Below are 18,898 nucleotides of genomic sequence, written 5' to 3' on the forward strand. Positions count from 1 at the left end.
GGCATATGCAAATATTGGGGTCATACATAATGATCCCAACGGTTACGTAACAGTTGGTGTTATGTTAAGATCCGCATGTTTTCCAGAAGTCTTTTAAACAAATGAGATTTATATAAGGAGGAGGAAGCAATGGAGTTTGAGACTCACTGTATGTCTTTTCCATGTACTGAACTCTTATTTAACTATGCCGAGGTAAATTCAAATTTTGATTCTAGGGCACCTTTAAAAATAAAAGGATTACAATATAAAAAATTATTATTGTGTGCATAAAGACAAAAATGCTTTGGTGGAATCCAAAGCAGATCCGTTTCCTCGCTAGAGAAGCGTTCTGTTTTTCCGTTTACAAACTCTGCCATGTAAATAGCGAATCCGCCATGACGCGAGCGCAACTGGCTTTTAAAGGGAACGGGAGATGAGACTCTAGTTGGTTTAATCGCAAGTTACGCCTAAAACACATCCATTAATCATGAAGAGAATAGGGACAACCATTTTAGACCATGCACCGGGCACGTCGACCATTTTTCCCATCCTTAAACTAGCAAAAGTTGATTCGGACACGCCCTAAGTGCACTTGCGCTGTGCCCTTTAAACCATGTGCTTAGATCATTAAAATAGGGCCTACTGACTAAAGAGGAATTGAGTATTTCTCACCGTGTACCATGGTTCTTCTCAAAGTAAGCAGCCCTCAGCCAGACGCTCTTCTTGCTGGGGAAGACCTGGAGTGCATGAGCGTAGATAGCACGAGCACACTCCAAAGCTCCATGAGACACACACTACAGCAAAAATAACAGCCAATCAGCATCAGGTATCACAGTAATAACATCCAGCTGTGGAAATTAGCCAAACTACTGCTGAAATATACATTAAAATGATCATATATGATGGGAAACGTCTGTAATAAACAAATATGTGGTGCTTATTGAAAACAGAATGTAGGCGTGTGAAGATGAGAGGATGTTTACACTATCTGCGTCCTCCATCCATGTGTGTTTGCAGTCCTCCTCTTCAATGCCAATCCCAATCACAGCTCTGATCACAGCCTGACATGTGGCCACGCTGCCAGCCTTATCACACTCCTCTGCATCCTGAGACAGGATCACAAAACAGACATCAGTTTCAAATGAACACATCCTGATAATTCCTGCATGCGGAAACATTCGAATATTTTTCTTTGATGTATTTGGCAATGAAGCTTATCCGAAAAACTCCATCCAGACCGGAATTGTCTGTTGCATTTCTCACATTTTTTTTCACTTAAAGTCCTTGGCTAATATCTTTAATTTAAAAATGCATATAACAAGTAGTTTGTAAAGCCTGATAACCTCTCAAACATGAAATCTAGCATGTCAGACCTGAATCCATTGTTCTCGGTTTATCTCCACGCCGTTGGCTCTCAGAGATGTGATGGCTCTGTCAATGATCTTCTCCACCATCTGTGTGTTGCCGTTGGCCTCCTCCAGCTTGGCAGCAGTGATCCAGATATGCCGATCAGTGGGAATGTTTTCACGGGCCTTGTTTAGAACACGACGGGCATTCTCATAGGTTTCTAATCGGGCCAGAGCCAGCCAGAGCTACGGGAGACAAGGACAAAACTGTTAGAGCAATCTGATTTATGGCCCATAAAGGGGTTTATGGGTTTTGGCTGATTAAGACTGTGTGTGTGTGTGTACGTGTGTGTACTTGTACAACTATCTTGGTGAGGAATGGTTTGAGTTTTAGACCAATGGAGTGAGGACAAATATTAAAGTGAGAACATATTGGCTGATCCTCTCTTTCTGAGACCCATTTAAAGGCCTGTTTGAGGGTGAAGACTTGATTTTAGGGATAAGGTTATAATCAGGTTAAAATAGGTTGTGATAGGTAAGGTCAGGTTAAGGAGCTAGAGATTGCATTGTGTCAATGAATGTCCTCACAAGGAGAGATGTACAAGAATGTGTGTGTACGTGTACCTCAACACTGGTAGGACAGCACTCGACTGCTCTGCTCAACATGATCCTTGCATCCTCTGGCTCCTCTAGCTCAACAGCTGTCTTCCATAAACGTACAGACTTCGACACATTCTCCAGAGCTGCGGAGACATGCAGATATTGGAAAAAAGAGTGTATAGATATTTTTTTTTTTTTTTTTTTTTAAATGATTAAAACAAAAGTTTAGCTAGTGCTTAGGCGTTTTTTTTAGCTCTCAACTCTAAGTACCAATGTAAGTGTCCTTGCACTTTAATTACGTTTTTTCCCTGATGAAATAATTCGTAAATATATATATTTTTTTTTAAATCTGAACCGACCTTTCCATATCATAAAAGTTCAAATTATCTGATATTTTAAAGGACTTATTGACCTTGTCCTTGACAGAGTCATGAGGTCCTGCAGGGGTCACCTGTAAGATATCATTTCATATTTTTTTTTTGGCATTTCTGGCACCATTTTAAACTGGTTTAGATCTTACTTGACCTGATGCAGATGGCTTGTTGCTTTAGGGGAATACAGCTCTGATATTGGACAAGTTTCTACTGGTATCCCTCAGGGCTCAATTTTAGGACCCTTACTTTTTAGTCTTTATTTATTCTCACTCGGACAGCTTTTACAAACTCTAGGTATTAAGTATAATTTTTTTGCTGATGACACAGAGATCTAGATTTATTGTAAACATGGTCAAAATTAGCTCACTAAATGCATTTCTGAAATAAACATCATGGATGGCTGTTAACTTTCTATGTATAAACGGTGATAAAACTGAGGTTATGGTTATTGGTTCTCCTCATCAGCTCCATAAGGTTGGCTAAATATCTCTTATCACTGATGGTTCTGTACTCTGTACTAGTGTTTCAGAAAAAAAATTGAGAAATCTAAGTGATCTTTGATTCTTCTGACATTTGTACAAAATGTTGACTTTTATCTTAGAGATATTGCAAAATTGCATTCCATGATATGCCTTTCAGTTGCAGAAAAGTTCATTTACTTGTTTTTCCTGCATAAATGTAATGAGCTACGTACCAAATTTTTATTTCGCGGTAATATATATATATATATATATATCACAATAGTTATTTTGTGTAATTTTATCTCATTTCTGTTTTTAAAAATAAAAAAATAGGAAATTACAAACAACAGGACAAATAAAATATAACAAATATGAATTAAATCTAAAGTTTTTCCTGGTACAATAGGTTTATTTGAAACAGTTAGAATTAGTACATAAATGTAAATCAAAATGTAAAAATAAATTATTGCAGTCTTAACTGTATGAATTAAATATAAATTTATTCTTATTAAATTATTCTTATTCTTATTAAAAAAAAAAGTAATTCAGTAAAGAGCAGCAAGTTATTTTTTCTCTTTTGTTTGTTTCACATTAAATGACAGCAGAAGGTTTATTAGACTGCTGTCACTTTAAGAACAAACGAATGGATCCATTATACTGATACAAATCCGCTTTATGCACAACTGTTTACTTTCACGTGAGACAATCTGCTGTGTTTACATGAATACTCCACACAAAGTGCATTTTGACATAATTATGTGTGTATTCAACCATTCAAGCGCAATAAGATGTGAAAGAGAACTGAATTTGCGATTGCATGCTGAGACATGGCTGTGTGTACATGAGCTTACGCTGTCAGTCAACATGGACACTGCATTGAGTTCTTTTTCATTGCTTATTGCGCTTAGTAGCACTTTTTAATGTCAAGCACGTCCCAAATTTGTGATCAGCTACTGAGAGAGGCAGCTTTCTGTGTGCGCACTTTGTCAATGTGCCAGTCAGCACATGCACATGAGTTCTTTTTCAGGATATATTGCGCTTTTATCTCTTTTTAACATCAAGCACGTCCTGCTCTTTATGTTCTCATTCATGCATTTCATCACTCTGAGGTGTCAATAGTGCTAAATATTTAAATACCGCAATATACACGATATAGCAAAAATCTCTAATGATGGGCTTTATATACCATGATAACAATTATATACCGTATGATTATATATATATATATATATATATATATATATATATATATATATATATATATATATCTCATACCGCCCAGCCCTAGCTTCTGCACAGGCAAATTTTCTCCAGAAAATGCAAAAACCATTGCTTTGCAAACACTATGTAAAACACCTCATGAATAATCATGGTACTAAAATGACAGTGCACCAGATTTTTAATGACAAACTAATTACTTCACTTAAAGCACATTACTTCATAGAATTAACAAGCTAATCATGTTAGAGACATTGATGAAGTAGAACTGCCAGAATGTTTAGAAAGATCTTTTATTATAAAGGGGGAGATTCAGGATGTTTTAACAAGCTGAGACTGATAGAGCTTTCATACTTAACTAACAATTCATCTGTCTCTGTCACACAGGTATGCAGGAAGAAAAAAAAGCAGGTGACAGTGGAAAGCAAAAACTGAAGCGGAATAGAAGAAGAGAGACAGATAAAGAGTCACTGACCTTTCCTGAGCACTCGTTTCTTGGCCCTGATGTCCGTCTCTAGCTCAGCCGCTCTGATATAGATGCGCACAGACTGAGGGAGGTGACGAACTGCCTGGGCAACCACTGCCTTTGCCGTGTCTCCAGGCTGCAGCCGAGCGGCTTCAAGCCAAACATCCTCACTCTGAACAGACAACACACAAACCACAGATTATACACAAACATCCTCACTCTATGAACATAATACATTCACAAAAGCACTCTATATTAACCATTTCCCCACCATTGACAGAATTTTCCAGCAATCCATGTTTTGCTTTTACGCATCTTCTGAGAATACAGAATCTCCAGATCAAAACACAGATGAAGAAGCAGAAACGAGCAAAAAAGCATTGCCTGTTTGCTGCTCAATAGTGTTTTTTTTTTTTTTTTTTTAAATATCTGTCCTTTTAATACAATTAACTTGTTTGACGGATATTTTCCTTAAAGAGATACAGTAGTTCACCCAAAAATGAAAATTATCCCATGATTCCTTCAGATGAACACAATCGGAGATATATTTAAAAATATCCTGGCTCTTCCAAGCTTTATAATGGTAGTTATTAGCATTCACGATTTTGAAGCACATAAATAGGGCTGTGCAACAAACTCAAGCTGCTCTTCTCTTATATATATCGAAATCCTCCAACATTTCTCTTTAAAACTTCTCGTTTTAGACTTCTAATTCATGAGCAGTGTTTTGTTTTGCTCTATCCTCTGTGCTTCCACATTCATCATTGCGTCAGGGATTACTCTTCCGCCACAAATCAATGTGTACGGAAGAGAGTTATTATAGTTAATAAAGTTTTTTATATGGATTTTTTTTTTTTTTATAAACACAAAAACGAATCGCTTCAGAAGGCCTTTATTAACCCCCCGGAGCTGCATGGAGTATTTTTACGAGGGATGGATGCACTTTTTTAGGCTTCAAAACATGTCCCCTTATTTGCTGCCATTATAAAGCTTAGAAGAGCAAGGATAATTTTAAATATATCTCTGATTGTGTCTGAAAGAAGATAGTCATATACACCTAGGATGACACTCAAGGACACTTGAGAGTGAGTTTACCAAGTTTTTACACCATGTTAGCATCATGGCTATTTACATGGCAAACAAAAAGGTCAATATCATCCATAAAATTTACATTATTAGGGACTTTAAGCAGCAGCTGTAGATGGAATGGCATTCTATTGCGCAAATTTAACTGCTACTTCTTGACTACTGTAATCGTCTACTACGGGAAAGTAGCCGCCGTAGTTGATAATACGGGACAGACTAGATAAGTACATGTGACGTTCTATGGTTATGTGGTATTTTAGTTGTATCTGTATGTCGTTTAATGACAAAATCAACCATTCTCTTGCTTTTATTAACATGTAATGTATTATTTACTATGTCACATGATTAATTGATGCATGCAGTCCTCTTTGTTGTTGCTTAGCGATTTTTGCGTTCTTTAGCTAAGGCAGTTGACAGTTTACTTCCGGTCGCCGTTGTCGTTCCATCAACAGCTGTTACTTAAAGTCCCCATTATATAAAACATTTCAACTTAACATAAGATAGAAAATCTAAAATACATTCAGGTGATACATTTTGAAATATAATATTCAACAGAATATGCTTAAAGGGATAGTTCACCCAAAAATGAAAAATTGATGTTTATCTGCTTACCCCCAGCACATCCAAGATGTAGGTGTCTTTGTTTCTTCAGTAGAACACAAATGATGATTTTTAACTCCAACCGTTGCCGTCTGTCAGTCAAACAACGCTCTGCACGAGACATCACTGCCGCTGTCAGAGCGCGATCAGACCTCACGAATCGAGTGATGAATGCCGTTGGACATAGTGGTGTATTAGAGGTAAAAAATTATATAAATACTGTTCGGTTTCTCGCACAAACCGATCGTTTCGTGTCTTAGGACATCAATGTGCCATCACGAGCCGCAGGGTTTAATTTGGAATTGTCTATGCAAGTTTTATTTACTCTTATAGTAGAAGTTCCCATCCACTAGCATTATTTGACTGACAGATGGCAACGGTTGGAGTTAAAAATCATCATTTGTGTTCTACTGAAGAAACAAAGACACCTACATCTTGGAATATGCTGGGGGTAAACAGATAAACAAATTTTTTTTTTCATTTTTGGGTGAACTATCCCTTTAATAGTCAAAGGAACTTTATATGAGAGTCATAAAGGAGGAACTTCGCCTATTAATAAAAACCCATGGGTAAGTCTTGAGTGCCCCAGTCCACACCTAGTGAAGACGACTTGATCATGTCTCGATTTGAAGTTATGGAAAGTACTTCTTTTTATACTAGGGTTTATTTCATACAGCTTATTAATTTTATTTTCATCCCATTCTTTCTGCCACTTGTTAGTGATATATAAATTAATTACTGGTTTAAAATCAGAAGGTGGTTTTTGACTGCCAGGGATGCGCTTGACCTGGAAATATCTGACAGCCATGTCCGCTCTCTCATTACCAGTAAGTCCAATATGACTTGTAACTCAGCAAAAAATAATATTAAAGTTTTCCTTCTTTAAAAGATCAAATTTAGTTAATTTTAACTAGGGATTCAAGTGCTTGAAGACATGATCTTGAGTCAGAGGAATAAAAAGTCCCGTTCTTGACCCTTCTCAATATTTTCCAGATCCAGAAGTAATGCTTGAGCCTCAGCTGTGAAAATAGAGGCTCGAGGGTGTGTAAATCATGGGAAATTTTCATTATTGGGTGAACTAACCCTTTAATATCTGACCGAGTTCTGCTGTGGTCTAAATCGGTGTTTCCCAACACTGTTCCTGGAGGCACACCAACAGTACACATTTTGAATGTCTCCCTTATCTGAACCATATATTTCTGGTCTTGGAGTTTCTACTAACTGAACTAACTGAATCAGATGTGTTTGTTTAGGAAGATTTGGAAAATGTGTACTGTTAGTGTGCCTCCAGGAGCAGGGTTGGGAAACACTGGTCTAAATCACTCACAAATCTTATGACAGTTCGATAATCTCCCAATCTCCATTCAGTGTTTACAAAATATTTATTTTCATACCTTTTGCATAACATTGCACCATCAAGCTTTTCATCTTCAGAGAGATCTTTCTTCCTCCCCATATTGCATGAAAACTGTGACTTGCTTAATAATGTGGAACAACCTCTTTGTGGCTTTCAATTTATCCAAGAAGACCTGGCAAACTATTTAACAAACCTGTCTGAGATTGATACCAGTTATCTAATAAAACAAACACTTACTTTTAAAAACTAAAATCTGAATGTGTATTGTACAGAAATCCCACTGATACATCACTTGCAAAGTAATAATTTGTAACACAATGTAGAACCCCTCAAAATGAATCAGCTGCCAAGACAACATGTTTCTTCATCACAGGCGTGTTTGATGAATAAACGTCTCCAGTCTTTGAGAGACAGCCAGTGTGCAAAATTCTGCTGAAATGTGAAGCTGAACTATTAAATTTGATTAATGTGCCTGCAGGAATTTCCCAACACTTAATGAAGCTGTGTACACACTGAGAGCAAAGGGCCTGACACGGTTTCCGCACGGTGTGCGTTTCCATTTCCAGTCCTTTCTCTCCGAGTCCAAAGTCAGCACTAGTAGACAAATTGAAGCCACAGCTTACATAAGCACAGCCTAATTCTTTCACCATGACATTTTAATGTTGTTCTTTAAACATATTTAACATTTTAGGAAGTGGGATTTTGGAGGCCTTAAATGTATTGCTATAGCAACCTGTCAACACTGGCAACATTCCAAAAGCCATAAACCTTCGATGGTTTATGCGCACACACACACACCACCCCCTACTGGACACACAGAGTCAAGCTATTCTGTTTTACTTTAAAAGGATCGTTTAAATATGAAAATTCAGTTCATTTTCTAAACCTGTATGACTTTCTATCCTCTGTCGAACATATAATGGAAGTCAACGGTCACCAAAACATTCACAATATTCTTCAAAACACCTTTTTATGATCCAGAGAAGTATTATCAGTTATCTTTTGGGTGAAATATCCCTTTTATTTCACATTTTACAAATTATCAGAGACCCTTTTGCAAATTTAATCAAGGTTTCTTGCTCCTAAAACATTAAAGGCCTCAAATTACTTCAAGCGAAATCAAAAGCTAAATTAACTTCAAGACTTTCTGGAAAAGTTTGCTCCGGCTGGTAAAGACCTTCAAACTACCATTGGTCCATGGTGATTATTTAATTGGTAGGTGTGGCTCTGAGGCTTGTACTTATGTATTTAATGTGGAAATCTGGTTCATTGCTTCTGTTCAGTTCATTGAGGTCAGAAGTCCATGAATAAAAACAGGAATACATTGGAGAGCCACTTTATAGTAGAGCTGCACGATTAACAGTTAAAAGATTGTGATCTCGATTCTAAAACCCACGCAATCTTATTCCGAAATGACAACAATTCGTCTGTGTCTATTAAACCTTTGACAAATGATCCCAACAGCGAAAATTCAAATCTGCGTTGGCGCTGCCGCTGAGCCAGAGAGAACAGTTGTCATGTATAGGTATGAAACAGTCTTTTCATCCACAGAGTAACAATATTTATTATGCATTACAAAAATTCTAATCATCACAGAAATACTGGAATAAAAGTTTATAGTAAATAAAGACTGATGTGCACGGTAGCAATCAAAATTGAAAGTAACTTGATGCTTCAAATAATTGTTTCAATTACATCATTACACCAGTAGGTGGCGACAAGTGACTGTTAAATAACGTTTGTCACTAAATCATTTAACCAAGAGATTCACTCAAAAATGTTGATTCATCCAGTAATGAAACAATTGAAGTCTTTGTGAGCGAGTCATATGAATCATTCATTCAAATTAAACTTTAAGCAATTATATTTTGTCAGAACATCTAGGAAGCTATTTTGTTTAGTTGTCTATTTAGAAACAAGATCTTTATTTTAAACAAAAAAAGTAGTGATCCTCAATTTATCCAGAATCATGCAGCTCTAATTTAAAGATGTCGACCGATTGATCGGTTTTGCCAATTAATAGGCACCGCTAACGGATTGCTGGAACAATCGTTATCGGCAAAAATACATACCGGGTTGCATCTGTTTCTGGAGCGGCTGAGAAGTGTCCACTGTCATTTTACAGTACAAGAGCAGCCTATAGAGGTGAAATCAGTGAAGCCTCGTGGAGTTTGTTTTGACACGTGAGACTGACCTCTGCACAGAGCGGGACACTTCAGATACCGATTTAAAATGACAATGAAATGGTATGTATACAGTACAATACCGTACATGTTCTCATTTCATTATAAAGTAATTAATTTGTAAAGTAATTAATTAATTTCGGAGAGTGTTTCAAACTGCCAAAGTCAAGTGATTTCAGGCTTTGTTACGTCATAAACGTTTTGAAACATTTCAAAAGTTCAAATGGTTCACGTGACTTTGGCAGTTTGATATACGCTCTGAACCACTGATTCGCAAAGCTTCGAAGCTTCATGAAGCAGTGTTTTGTAATTGTCCATCACTAGATATTTTTGAATAAAGTCCTTATTTTGTTGTTTTGATGCACAAAAAGTATTCTTGTTGCTTATTAATATTAAGGTTGAACCACTGAACTCACATGAACTGTTTTAAATGTCTTTATCGAAAATATCTTTTTGTTTTCCAAAGATGAACAAAGGGCTTACGGGTGTAGAACGACATGAGGGGGAGTAATTAATGACAGAATTTGCATTTTTGGTTGAACTCTTTAAAACAATATGACAAAAATACATGCAAGCCTGACCCAAATGTTTAATATAACACTTGTTACCATCTATTTGCATTAGTTTACAGTGGGTATGGAAAGTGTTCAGACCCTCTTAAATTTTTCACTCTGTTACATTGCAGCCATTTGCTAAAAAAAATAAAGTTCATTTATTTCCCTCATTAATGCACACACAGCACCCCATATTGAAAGAAAAACTGAAATATCACAGGGTCCTAAGTATTCAGACCCTTTGCTGTGACACTCATATTTAACTGAGGTGCTGTCCATTTCTTCTGATCATTTGAGTCCCGCTTCATTTGAGTCCAGCTGTGTTTGATTATACTGATTGGACTTGATTAGGAAAGCCACACACCTGTCTATATAAGACCTTACAGCTCACAGTGCATGTCAGAGCAAATGAGAATCATGAGGTCAAAGGAACTGCCTGAAGAGCTCAGAGACAGAAATGTGGCAAGGCACAGATCTGGCCAAGGTTACAAAAACATTTCTGCTGCACTTAAGGTTCCTAAGAGCACAGTGTCCTCCATAATCCTTAAATGGAAGATGTTTGGGACGACCAGAACCCTTTCTAGAGCTGGCCATCCAGCCAAACTGAGCTATCTGGGGAGAAGAGCCTTGGTGAGAGAGGTAAAGAAGAACCCAAATATCACTGTGGCTGAGCTCCAGAGATGCAGTCGGGAAATGGGAGAAAGTTGTAGAAAGTCAACCATCACTGCTGCCCTCCACCAGTCGGGGCTTTATGGCAGAGTGGCCCGACGGAAGCCTCTCCTCAGTGCAAGACACATGAAAGCCCGCATGGAGTTTGCCAAGATGGTGAGAAATAAGATTCTCTGGTCTGATGAGACCAAGATAGAACTTTTTGGCCTTAATTCTAAGTGGTATGTGTGGAGAAAACCAGGCACTGCTCATCACCTGTCCAATACAGTCCCAACAGTGAAGCATGGTGGTGGTAGCATCATGCTGTGGGGGTGTTTTTCAGCTGCAGGGACAGCACGACTGGTTGCAATTGAGGGAAAGATGAATGTGGCCAAGTACAGGGATATCCTGGACGAAAACCTTCTCCAGAGTGCTCAGGACCTCAGACTGGGCCGAAGGTTTACCATCCAACAAGACAATGACCCTAAGCACACAGCTAAAATAATGAAGGAGTGGCTTCACAACAACTCCGTGACTGTTCTTGAATGGCCCAGCTAGAGCCCTGACTTAAACCCAATTGAGCATCTCTGGAGAGACCTAAAAATGGCTGTCCACCAACGTTTACCATCCAACCTGACAGAACTGGAAGGATCAGCAATGAGGAATGGCAGAGGATCCCCAAATCCAGGTGTCAAAAACTTGTTGCATCTTTCCCAAAAAGACTCATGGCTGTATTAGATCAAAAGGGTGCTTCTACTAAATACTGAGCAAAGGGTCTGAATACTTAGGACCATGTGATATTTCAGTTTTTCTTTTTTAATAAACCTGCAAAAATGTCAACAATTCTGTGTTATTCTGTCAATATGGGGTGCTGTGTGTACATTAATGAGGACAAAAAAAAGTAAAAGTGAAAAGTATAGTAGTAGTAGTGAAAATTTTAAGGGGGTCTGAATACTTTACGTACCCACTGTATATAATTTTGCCATGAGTACATCTAGGCCTTAATTTAGTCGTTCATGACCATTTCCTCCCTCTTTTTGTCCCTCACCTTTGGACACATCTCAGTGCCTTTCATGATTAGGTTTCTGGCCACCTGCAGCTTCCCGGTCACCTCTTCCAGACGGGCAGAAGCGATCCAAGCGGGGGGGTGGTGGGGGTTTGTTTCTCTCACTGACTTCAAGAGGAGACGGGCCTTCTTAATATCACTGCACACACACAGAATGACATTTAACAAATGCAATACAAACAGTACAGAATGAAGTGTATAAGGTTCAGATGTAACACACTCAGTACCTGATGTCTCCTCCATGTGTGGGGATCATGGAGTTGAGATCGGTGAGATAGCCTTTAGGATCAACAACTGTCTGCCCACTTACAGAGTCAGACACCTGGAGACACAAAGACATTGACTATGTTTACATGTTTACCAATAAAGTGAATTACAATAATCAGTAAGGATGTAACACTATTTTACAGTGTCTTTGTTACATATAGTTACTGTAGTAGTAACTATAAATTAAGCATTATTACATGCAATTAACCCTAAACCAAACCCTACTCCTAACCCTATAGTAAGTACATGTTGTTAATTATAAAGCAGCCACGTATGCGGTGTTTCTGGGTGCCTCAATATTTGTGCGCTGTACACGCACTTCTGTGTGCGCACTTCGGACGAGTGCACAAATCTTCTCACAGTGCGCATAAGTTATCTGTCGCTCCTTGCACTGAAATGTTTAAATTGGCAAGGCTTAAATGAGTTTAGTTTAAATGCAGATGACAACGCGTACTGTTCAGATCTCACCTGCACTCACGCGTTATCAACACCCGGGTGATGACGGCGTAAATGACAGCGTGCCAAACCGAGTGTGCAGAACGGTACGGTTCGATTTTTTACCTAGAATGTTTTCACCCTTACTTTAAAGAATGATCAACTTTTACATACGGCAGGTGACCTGTAAACGCGAAGAAAAAAAAATGTTTCCATTGCAGCTTTGCAAAATATTGCAAATTGCCTGAAAAACCACCTCATGAGAGTGTAAAAACTTTTTTGCGATATATGGGAGTTTTTGCAAAACTGGTCACACAAATTAATTTAATTTTACTTTTATATTTTTAGTTATGTCCATTTTAGTAGTATGTGCTCTTGTCAACCTATTTAGGTTTACATTATTTGCAGTTAATAATTTTAATGCTTATTTAAATTTTCAATTCAGTTTAAGGTTTTTAAATTACATTTATTAGCTTTATTTCAATTAACAGAAATGTTTTCAATAGTTTTAATTAACAATAACAACCCCGTCACATGTACATGTACACTTTGGTCAGAGTGGAATATATGCGAACAAAGCATTTGCATGCCTGTTTACTGTGACTAAAATCAGCATATGCCACAGTTTACTACGATTATGTTTGCTATGATTATGAGCTTCAAAAGCAACAATTCGATCAAAGTACTGTGTTTATGTGTGGTAAAGTTTAATCATAATATGCCCTAAATCTCATTATAAATGCATTAAGAGGGTGCATGTAAATGTAGACACTGAAGAATCTTTTGGCTTTCTTCAAACTTAAAGGTGCCCTAGAATTGAAAATTTAATTGACCTTGGCATAGTTGAATAACAAGAGTTCAGTACATGGAAATGACATACAGGGAGTCTCAAACTCCATTGTTTCCTCCTTCTTATATAAATCTCATTTGTTTAAAATACCTCCGAAGAACAGGCGAATCTCAACATAACACAGACTGTTACTTAACAGTCGGGATAATTAATATGTACGCCCCCAATATTTGCATATGCCAGCCCATGTTCAAGGCATTACACAAGGGTAGCCAGTATTAACGTCTGGATCTTTGCACAGCTGAATCATCAGACTAGGTAAGCAAGCAAGAACAACAGCGAAAAATAGCAGATGGAGCAATAATAACTGACATGATCCATGATATCATGATATTTTTAGTGATATTTGTAAATTGTCTTTCTAAATGTTTCGTTAACATGTTGCCAATGTGGTTAAAGTTACTATCGTTTCTTACTATATTCACAGAGCTGTCGCTATTTCTATTATTAAACACTTGCAGTCTGTATAATGCACAAATACATCTTCATTTTTTATAAATCTCTCCAACAGTGTGTAACGTTAGCTTTAGCCACGGAGCACTATCAAACGCAATTAGAATCAAATGTAAACATCCAAATAAATACTACACTCACATGATCCGATGTACGCAGCATGCATCGGGAACACTTTGTAAAGATCCATTTGAGGGTTATATTAGCGGTGTGAACTTTGTAAATGCACTGTATTATAATCAAGAGCTTGGGGGCAGGGAACGCACGATTTAAAGGGGCCGCAGCCTGAATCGGCGCATATTTAATGATGCCCCAAAATAGGCAGTTAAAAAAATGAATTTAAAAAAAATCTGTGGGGTATTTTGAGCTGAAACTTCACAGACACATTCAGTGGACACCTTAGACTTATATTACATCTTGTGAAAAAACATTCTATGGCACCTTTAATCATGGAATTAAAATACTATGGTGTGTCACCTGACTGAGCCTCATGTCCATCAGTGTATTCCTGGCCTGTCCGATCTTCCTCATGTCCAGCTCTCCAGCACCTGGCGTCATGCCTCCTGGGTAGGGCGTGTTCAAGCCCCCTGGGTAGGGTGTGGCTAGCCCACCAAATTGCTGAGAAAAAAAAAAAAAAAAAAAAAGCACCTTAATTAGAAATTGCATTTTTGTTTTATATTTTGCAATGAAATAGTCAAGCACATTATATACTGTATCCCACAATGCAATGCATTGTGCTCTGGTTATATTCATATGCATTACACAATGTGAGGTAATTTCATTTTTTTATGCATAACAAAAATACAGAGCACATCGTTTCAAGAAGTGTTTTACTCCACACATTTGTGAACGTTACTCACTCCTTGCAGTGGGTCAACAGAGGTGTGGTTCTCTCCGGTCTGGAGGTGCTTGGCAAAGAAGCTGTCCGGCACAGGCGTGAGCTTCTCATAGCGGGGATTCCTCTGACGTTTGTTCCTGGCATCACCCACCTCAGGAATACTCAACCACTCATCCTCTGTGACCTCAGCCAGCTTCCTCTGGAAGACACAGATAACGCAACAGCATTAATGTCGACAGCTACACTGCGGTTCAAAAGTCAGTCGATTTTTTAATGTTTTTGACAGCCGACGGCCAAGTAGCACAAACTGTATCAATGCCGTCAGTTTTACTGTATCCATTAGAAAGTGAGTCCTGATCATTTGGAAGTGCACAGTGGATTTGCTTTTGCAGCGCTGAAAATAGCGTCTTCTCAACTTCTCGACAGCAAACCCTGACCAAACTCTTCTAGGCCTCAGCAACAACTACAGTGTTCTCAAAGTAGACGTTGTTCACGGTCAGCCAATGAAGAGACCATAGACTGGCATTATGCAAATTAGTTACAAACCTACATGGGTTTGTTACAAGAAGTGAGACTGGAATTACAGTTTACTTGTTTCAGGCAGTTCAGATTCAGACAATAAGTTTATTTGTTATGCACTTTGATCTTTAAAACTTTGCAGACCTTATACATTCACAAACAGCTACATTACACACTACATGAAAGGTAATATTGAAAAAAGCATAATTTGAAGATTTTTTGTAGGTTCAAGCAGGCAGGGAAACATTTTAACAAATCATAATTCAGCAGGTCAATATCTACCAAGTTCAACACAAACCTTCAGATCGGAGAACTGCTGCTGAATCTTTGGACGCTCCATACGGTATTTCTCGATCTCCTCTTTCTCTCGCAGCTCCCTGCAGACACAGCAATAAAATGAGGCAAGAGATGCTACATAAAAACAAGCATTGATGAGAGAAGAAAGTCCACACTCACCGTCTTTCCTTGCGTCTCTCATCCATCCGTTTATCCAGTGCGGCGTAGATGGCGTCTGCCTCCTCGTCGTCTTTCTCATACGGCCCACTGGAGAACAGACTGCCAGCATAGCCGTTGAACTAGAGGATACAGAAGTACACATTTACATTTTATATCTGACAAAGCCACCAATAAATAACAAACAAGCATAATTTGATACATCAAGTTGTATTTTTGCACATCAAGACAACATGACTCACCTCATCATAGTTAGTGTCGTTCAGATCCTCATCATCATCGTCCTGGTTCTTCTTCATCTGATCGCCCACCGTCCTCTTCCCAGGGGGTGCGTGTCGATCGTCCACAGGGTCATTGGCATCACGAGCGGGACCAATATCAGACCGAGTTGTGAAACCCGTGGCACTGCAGAGCACAAAATACATTACAACTGCTGTTTTCAAACTGGGAGAAATTAATAAACCAAATCATCATATGCATCTCTAAATAAATAAGATTGTATATAATTTATTATATTAATAGTTATGAAAAGAGTTCCCATGTAATCACAGAACAACACAAAACATTAAGACAACATTACACATCGACAAAACATCACAATACACAAGACAGCACAGCACAACGTTCATAACGTTATATAGGTGTCTACAATAAAAAGTTGTTACTCAGTCAAATAAGTGAGTGTGTTGAGTTTAGACTGTCGGTATTATTTGTGTTGGTCTCTCACCCTCTGCCCAGACCGGGCACGTAACCCAGCGGCGCAGGCATGCCGAGAAACGGCTTCTTCTTCTTATTCAAGCCCCCCATGAGCGGAGACGCAAGCGGCATTGCCGGAGCTCCATTTGCGGCCCCGCCGGCACCTCCGGACGGGGTTTTGCTTGCAGTTTTCGCGGGTTGCTTCGCTGTAGCGCTCGCCATCGTTGCGCTGCCGACAACACGCTTCACTTCCGGAACAACAACAGTCGCGCTTCCTGTGACATTAAAGTCTGCTTTTAAAATGTGTCGCTATATCGCCGCCATAGGACGGGCGGTGTGAAGTAGCTTGACCTAAATTCACCTGTTTTTTTTTTTTGTTTTTTGTTTTTTTTTGTGAATTATTACAGTATGTTTTTTCAAAATAATTGAAAGAAGTTGATATGAGACGAAAAAAATCTAAACATATTATGTATGTTAGTAGACCTCAACCTTCCGTTTCATCTTAAAGCATGTACTTGATTTATAATTTATAAAACAGTTACTTATATGATCAAATAATTACCATTGAAGATACATTTAAAATCATATTGTTGGGTTTGTGAAAATTTGATTTGAAGTTTTATTTGATGCTACTAGGAACCTTTAGGGTTGGTTTCAAATAATGATGATATTATTAATGAGCTATCCTGACCTTACACGTCCATATTTTGATTGAGAGATCTTTCAACAGAAAAAATGACAAGTTTTGTGCCATTTGAAATTAATGTTTAATGTCAGAGAAGATATACTAATGAGATCATCAGTGAGTGTTATCTACAGAGGGCAGCAGAGGCTTGATTTTTATGGTGACAAGTATTTCAGGACAGCATTTAAATTTGTATTTTAGTATTATAATACTTCCTTCTATTACAGCTTAATATGCGGAGACAGTTAAAAGTAAATCATCTGTAGGCCAATTCCCCTGAAAGTAAACACTGTGGCTCCATTCCTACCTATAGAGTACCTCAGGGATGATGTGATTTTGTAGGCAAAACCCAGAAGCAAGTTAGCACTTTTTTAGCACTTCTGGTTCCATTGCCCCGAATTCAATGGGATTTTTTAATGGGTTTTTGCTAAATTGCCTGAAATAAGGTCTGTGGTTAACAAAGCCTATAATATTTTCACGTTTTGATCTATGACATAAACACACTAGTTTGTAACCCGCTTGAGATTTTTTTTATTGTGTCTTAAAAACGGTGGTTGCTAACAAGTTGCTAAAAGGCACTACTTCCTTTGGAGGGGACTTTAGACGCCATCATGACAAACAGGACATTTGGACAGCATTTCTCATGAAAAAGTGAATAAGTATTCATACACAGCGCAGATCATCAAGGATGTTTTTAAATAAAGTAGTTTTTTAAATAAAGTTTGAGGAAGCTTGGTGGTGGTGACGTTGTTCCACGACCATGGTGAGCTGTAGTCCGTTTATAGCCTACTGTTAGCTTTTTATATCTGACCACTTTAGTTAGGCTTCAAAATGTACAATTGTTGTGTTAACTTGTAAAGATTATCTCGATAGAAAAAATATGTCATAAGCCTTTGTTAAACACAGCTTATTTTTTGCAATTTTCCAAAAGTCTATGGGAAAAATGCATTGGCTTTCAATGGAGGGGACCAGTGCGCCGCTAACTTCCGGGTTGGCCTACAAAAAACACATCATCCCTGAGGTACTCTATTCCCCGGAAAGTAAACGCTGTGGCTCCAACATTGGCTCAAGCAATGGTGTGAGTTTGGGGCGGGGCTTTCTTTTTGTTCTGACCAATGCAAGACAAGGGGAGTGTTTGGAAATCTGCAATTCTGTTTGGTGACACTAGTGGTGCATAAATTATATTTATTCAACTGATATTTGCCTTGCTTTATACTCATTTAACTATATTTATCAATACCATTGTAGGTGTATATTTTGTTCTTGATGTTCAATAAAAAAAAAAAAATACTAGTGGTGCCTTAAAAAATGACACACTTTAAAGGGTTAGTTCACCCAAAAAATGTAAATTCTGTCATTAATGACTCACCCTCATGTCGCTCCAAACCCATAAGACTTTCGTTCATCTTCGGAGGTTTGAAGGTTTTCGGAAGTTTATTCTCGCCTAAATTAAATCTGTTCATCATATAAAGCTATCTTGACTAAACTGCTCAAAACAATATCTTTATGAACTTTTTGAAGTGTCAAAGTGGTAGTTGCGTAGCTGTCAATGGGGGGACAGAAATCACTCTGATTTTATTAAAATATCTTCATTTGCATTTTGAAGATGAACAAAAGTCTTACGGATTTGGAAAGACATGAGGGTAAGTAATTAATTACATTTTTGGGTGAACCTTTAAATAGTTCTTTTAAGTCACCATAAAATTAAAATCGACAATTCTTCACCCTTTTTCAGAGTGTCTATTTACACTAAGTGCAAATAGC

General features: G+C 38.0%; 1 protein-coding gene across 1 annotated transcript in view; it reads right to left on the reverse strand.

The window, feature by feature from the left end:
• prpf6 (PRP6 pre-mRNA processing factor 6 homolog (S. cerevisiae)) overlaps positions 1–16,690 on the reverse strand; it is a 28,847-nt gene extending 12,157 nt beyond the window's left edge. The window contains exons 1-13 of the mRNA XM_067371763.1: positions 16,481–16,690; positions 15,996–16,158; positions 15,757–15,875; positions 15,599–15,677; positions 14,804–14,980; positions 14,421–14,561; positions 12,166–12,260; positions 11,921–12,077; positions 4,454–4,616; positions 1,950–2,068; positions 1,353–1,571; positions 963–1,085; positions 652–773 (exon numbers count right to left, since the gene is read on the reverse strand). Coding sequence (XP_067227864.1) covers positions 652–773; positions 963–1,085; positions 1,353–1,571; positions 1,950–2,068; positions 4,454–4,616; positions 11,921–12,077; positions 12,166–12,260; positions 14,421–14,561; positions 14,804–14,980; positions 15,599–15,677; positions 15,757–15,875; positions 15,996–16,158; positions 16,481–16,671 — 1,868 coding nt within the window. The 5' untranslated portion in view covers positions 16,672–16,690. The remainder of the gene's footprint in view (positions 1–651; positions 774–962; positions 1,086–1,352; positions 1,572–1,949; positions 2,069–4,453; positions 4,617–11,920; positions 12,078–12,165; positions 12,261–14,420; positions 14,562–14,803; positions 14,981–15,598; positions 15,678–15,756; positions 15,876–15,995; positions 16,159–16,480) is intronic.
• Positions 16,691–18,898: the final 2,208 nt, after the last annotated feature.

This window comes from Chanodichthys erythropterus, chromosome 20 (genome assembly GCF_024489055.1).
Source record: "Chanodichthys erythropterus isolate Z2021 chromosome 20, ASM2448905v1, whole genome shotgun sequence".
NCBI lineage: Eukaryota > Metazoa > Chordata > Actinopteri > Cypriniformes > Xenocyprididae > Chanodichthys > Chanodichthys erythropterus.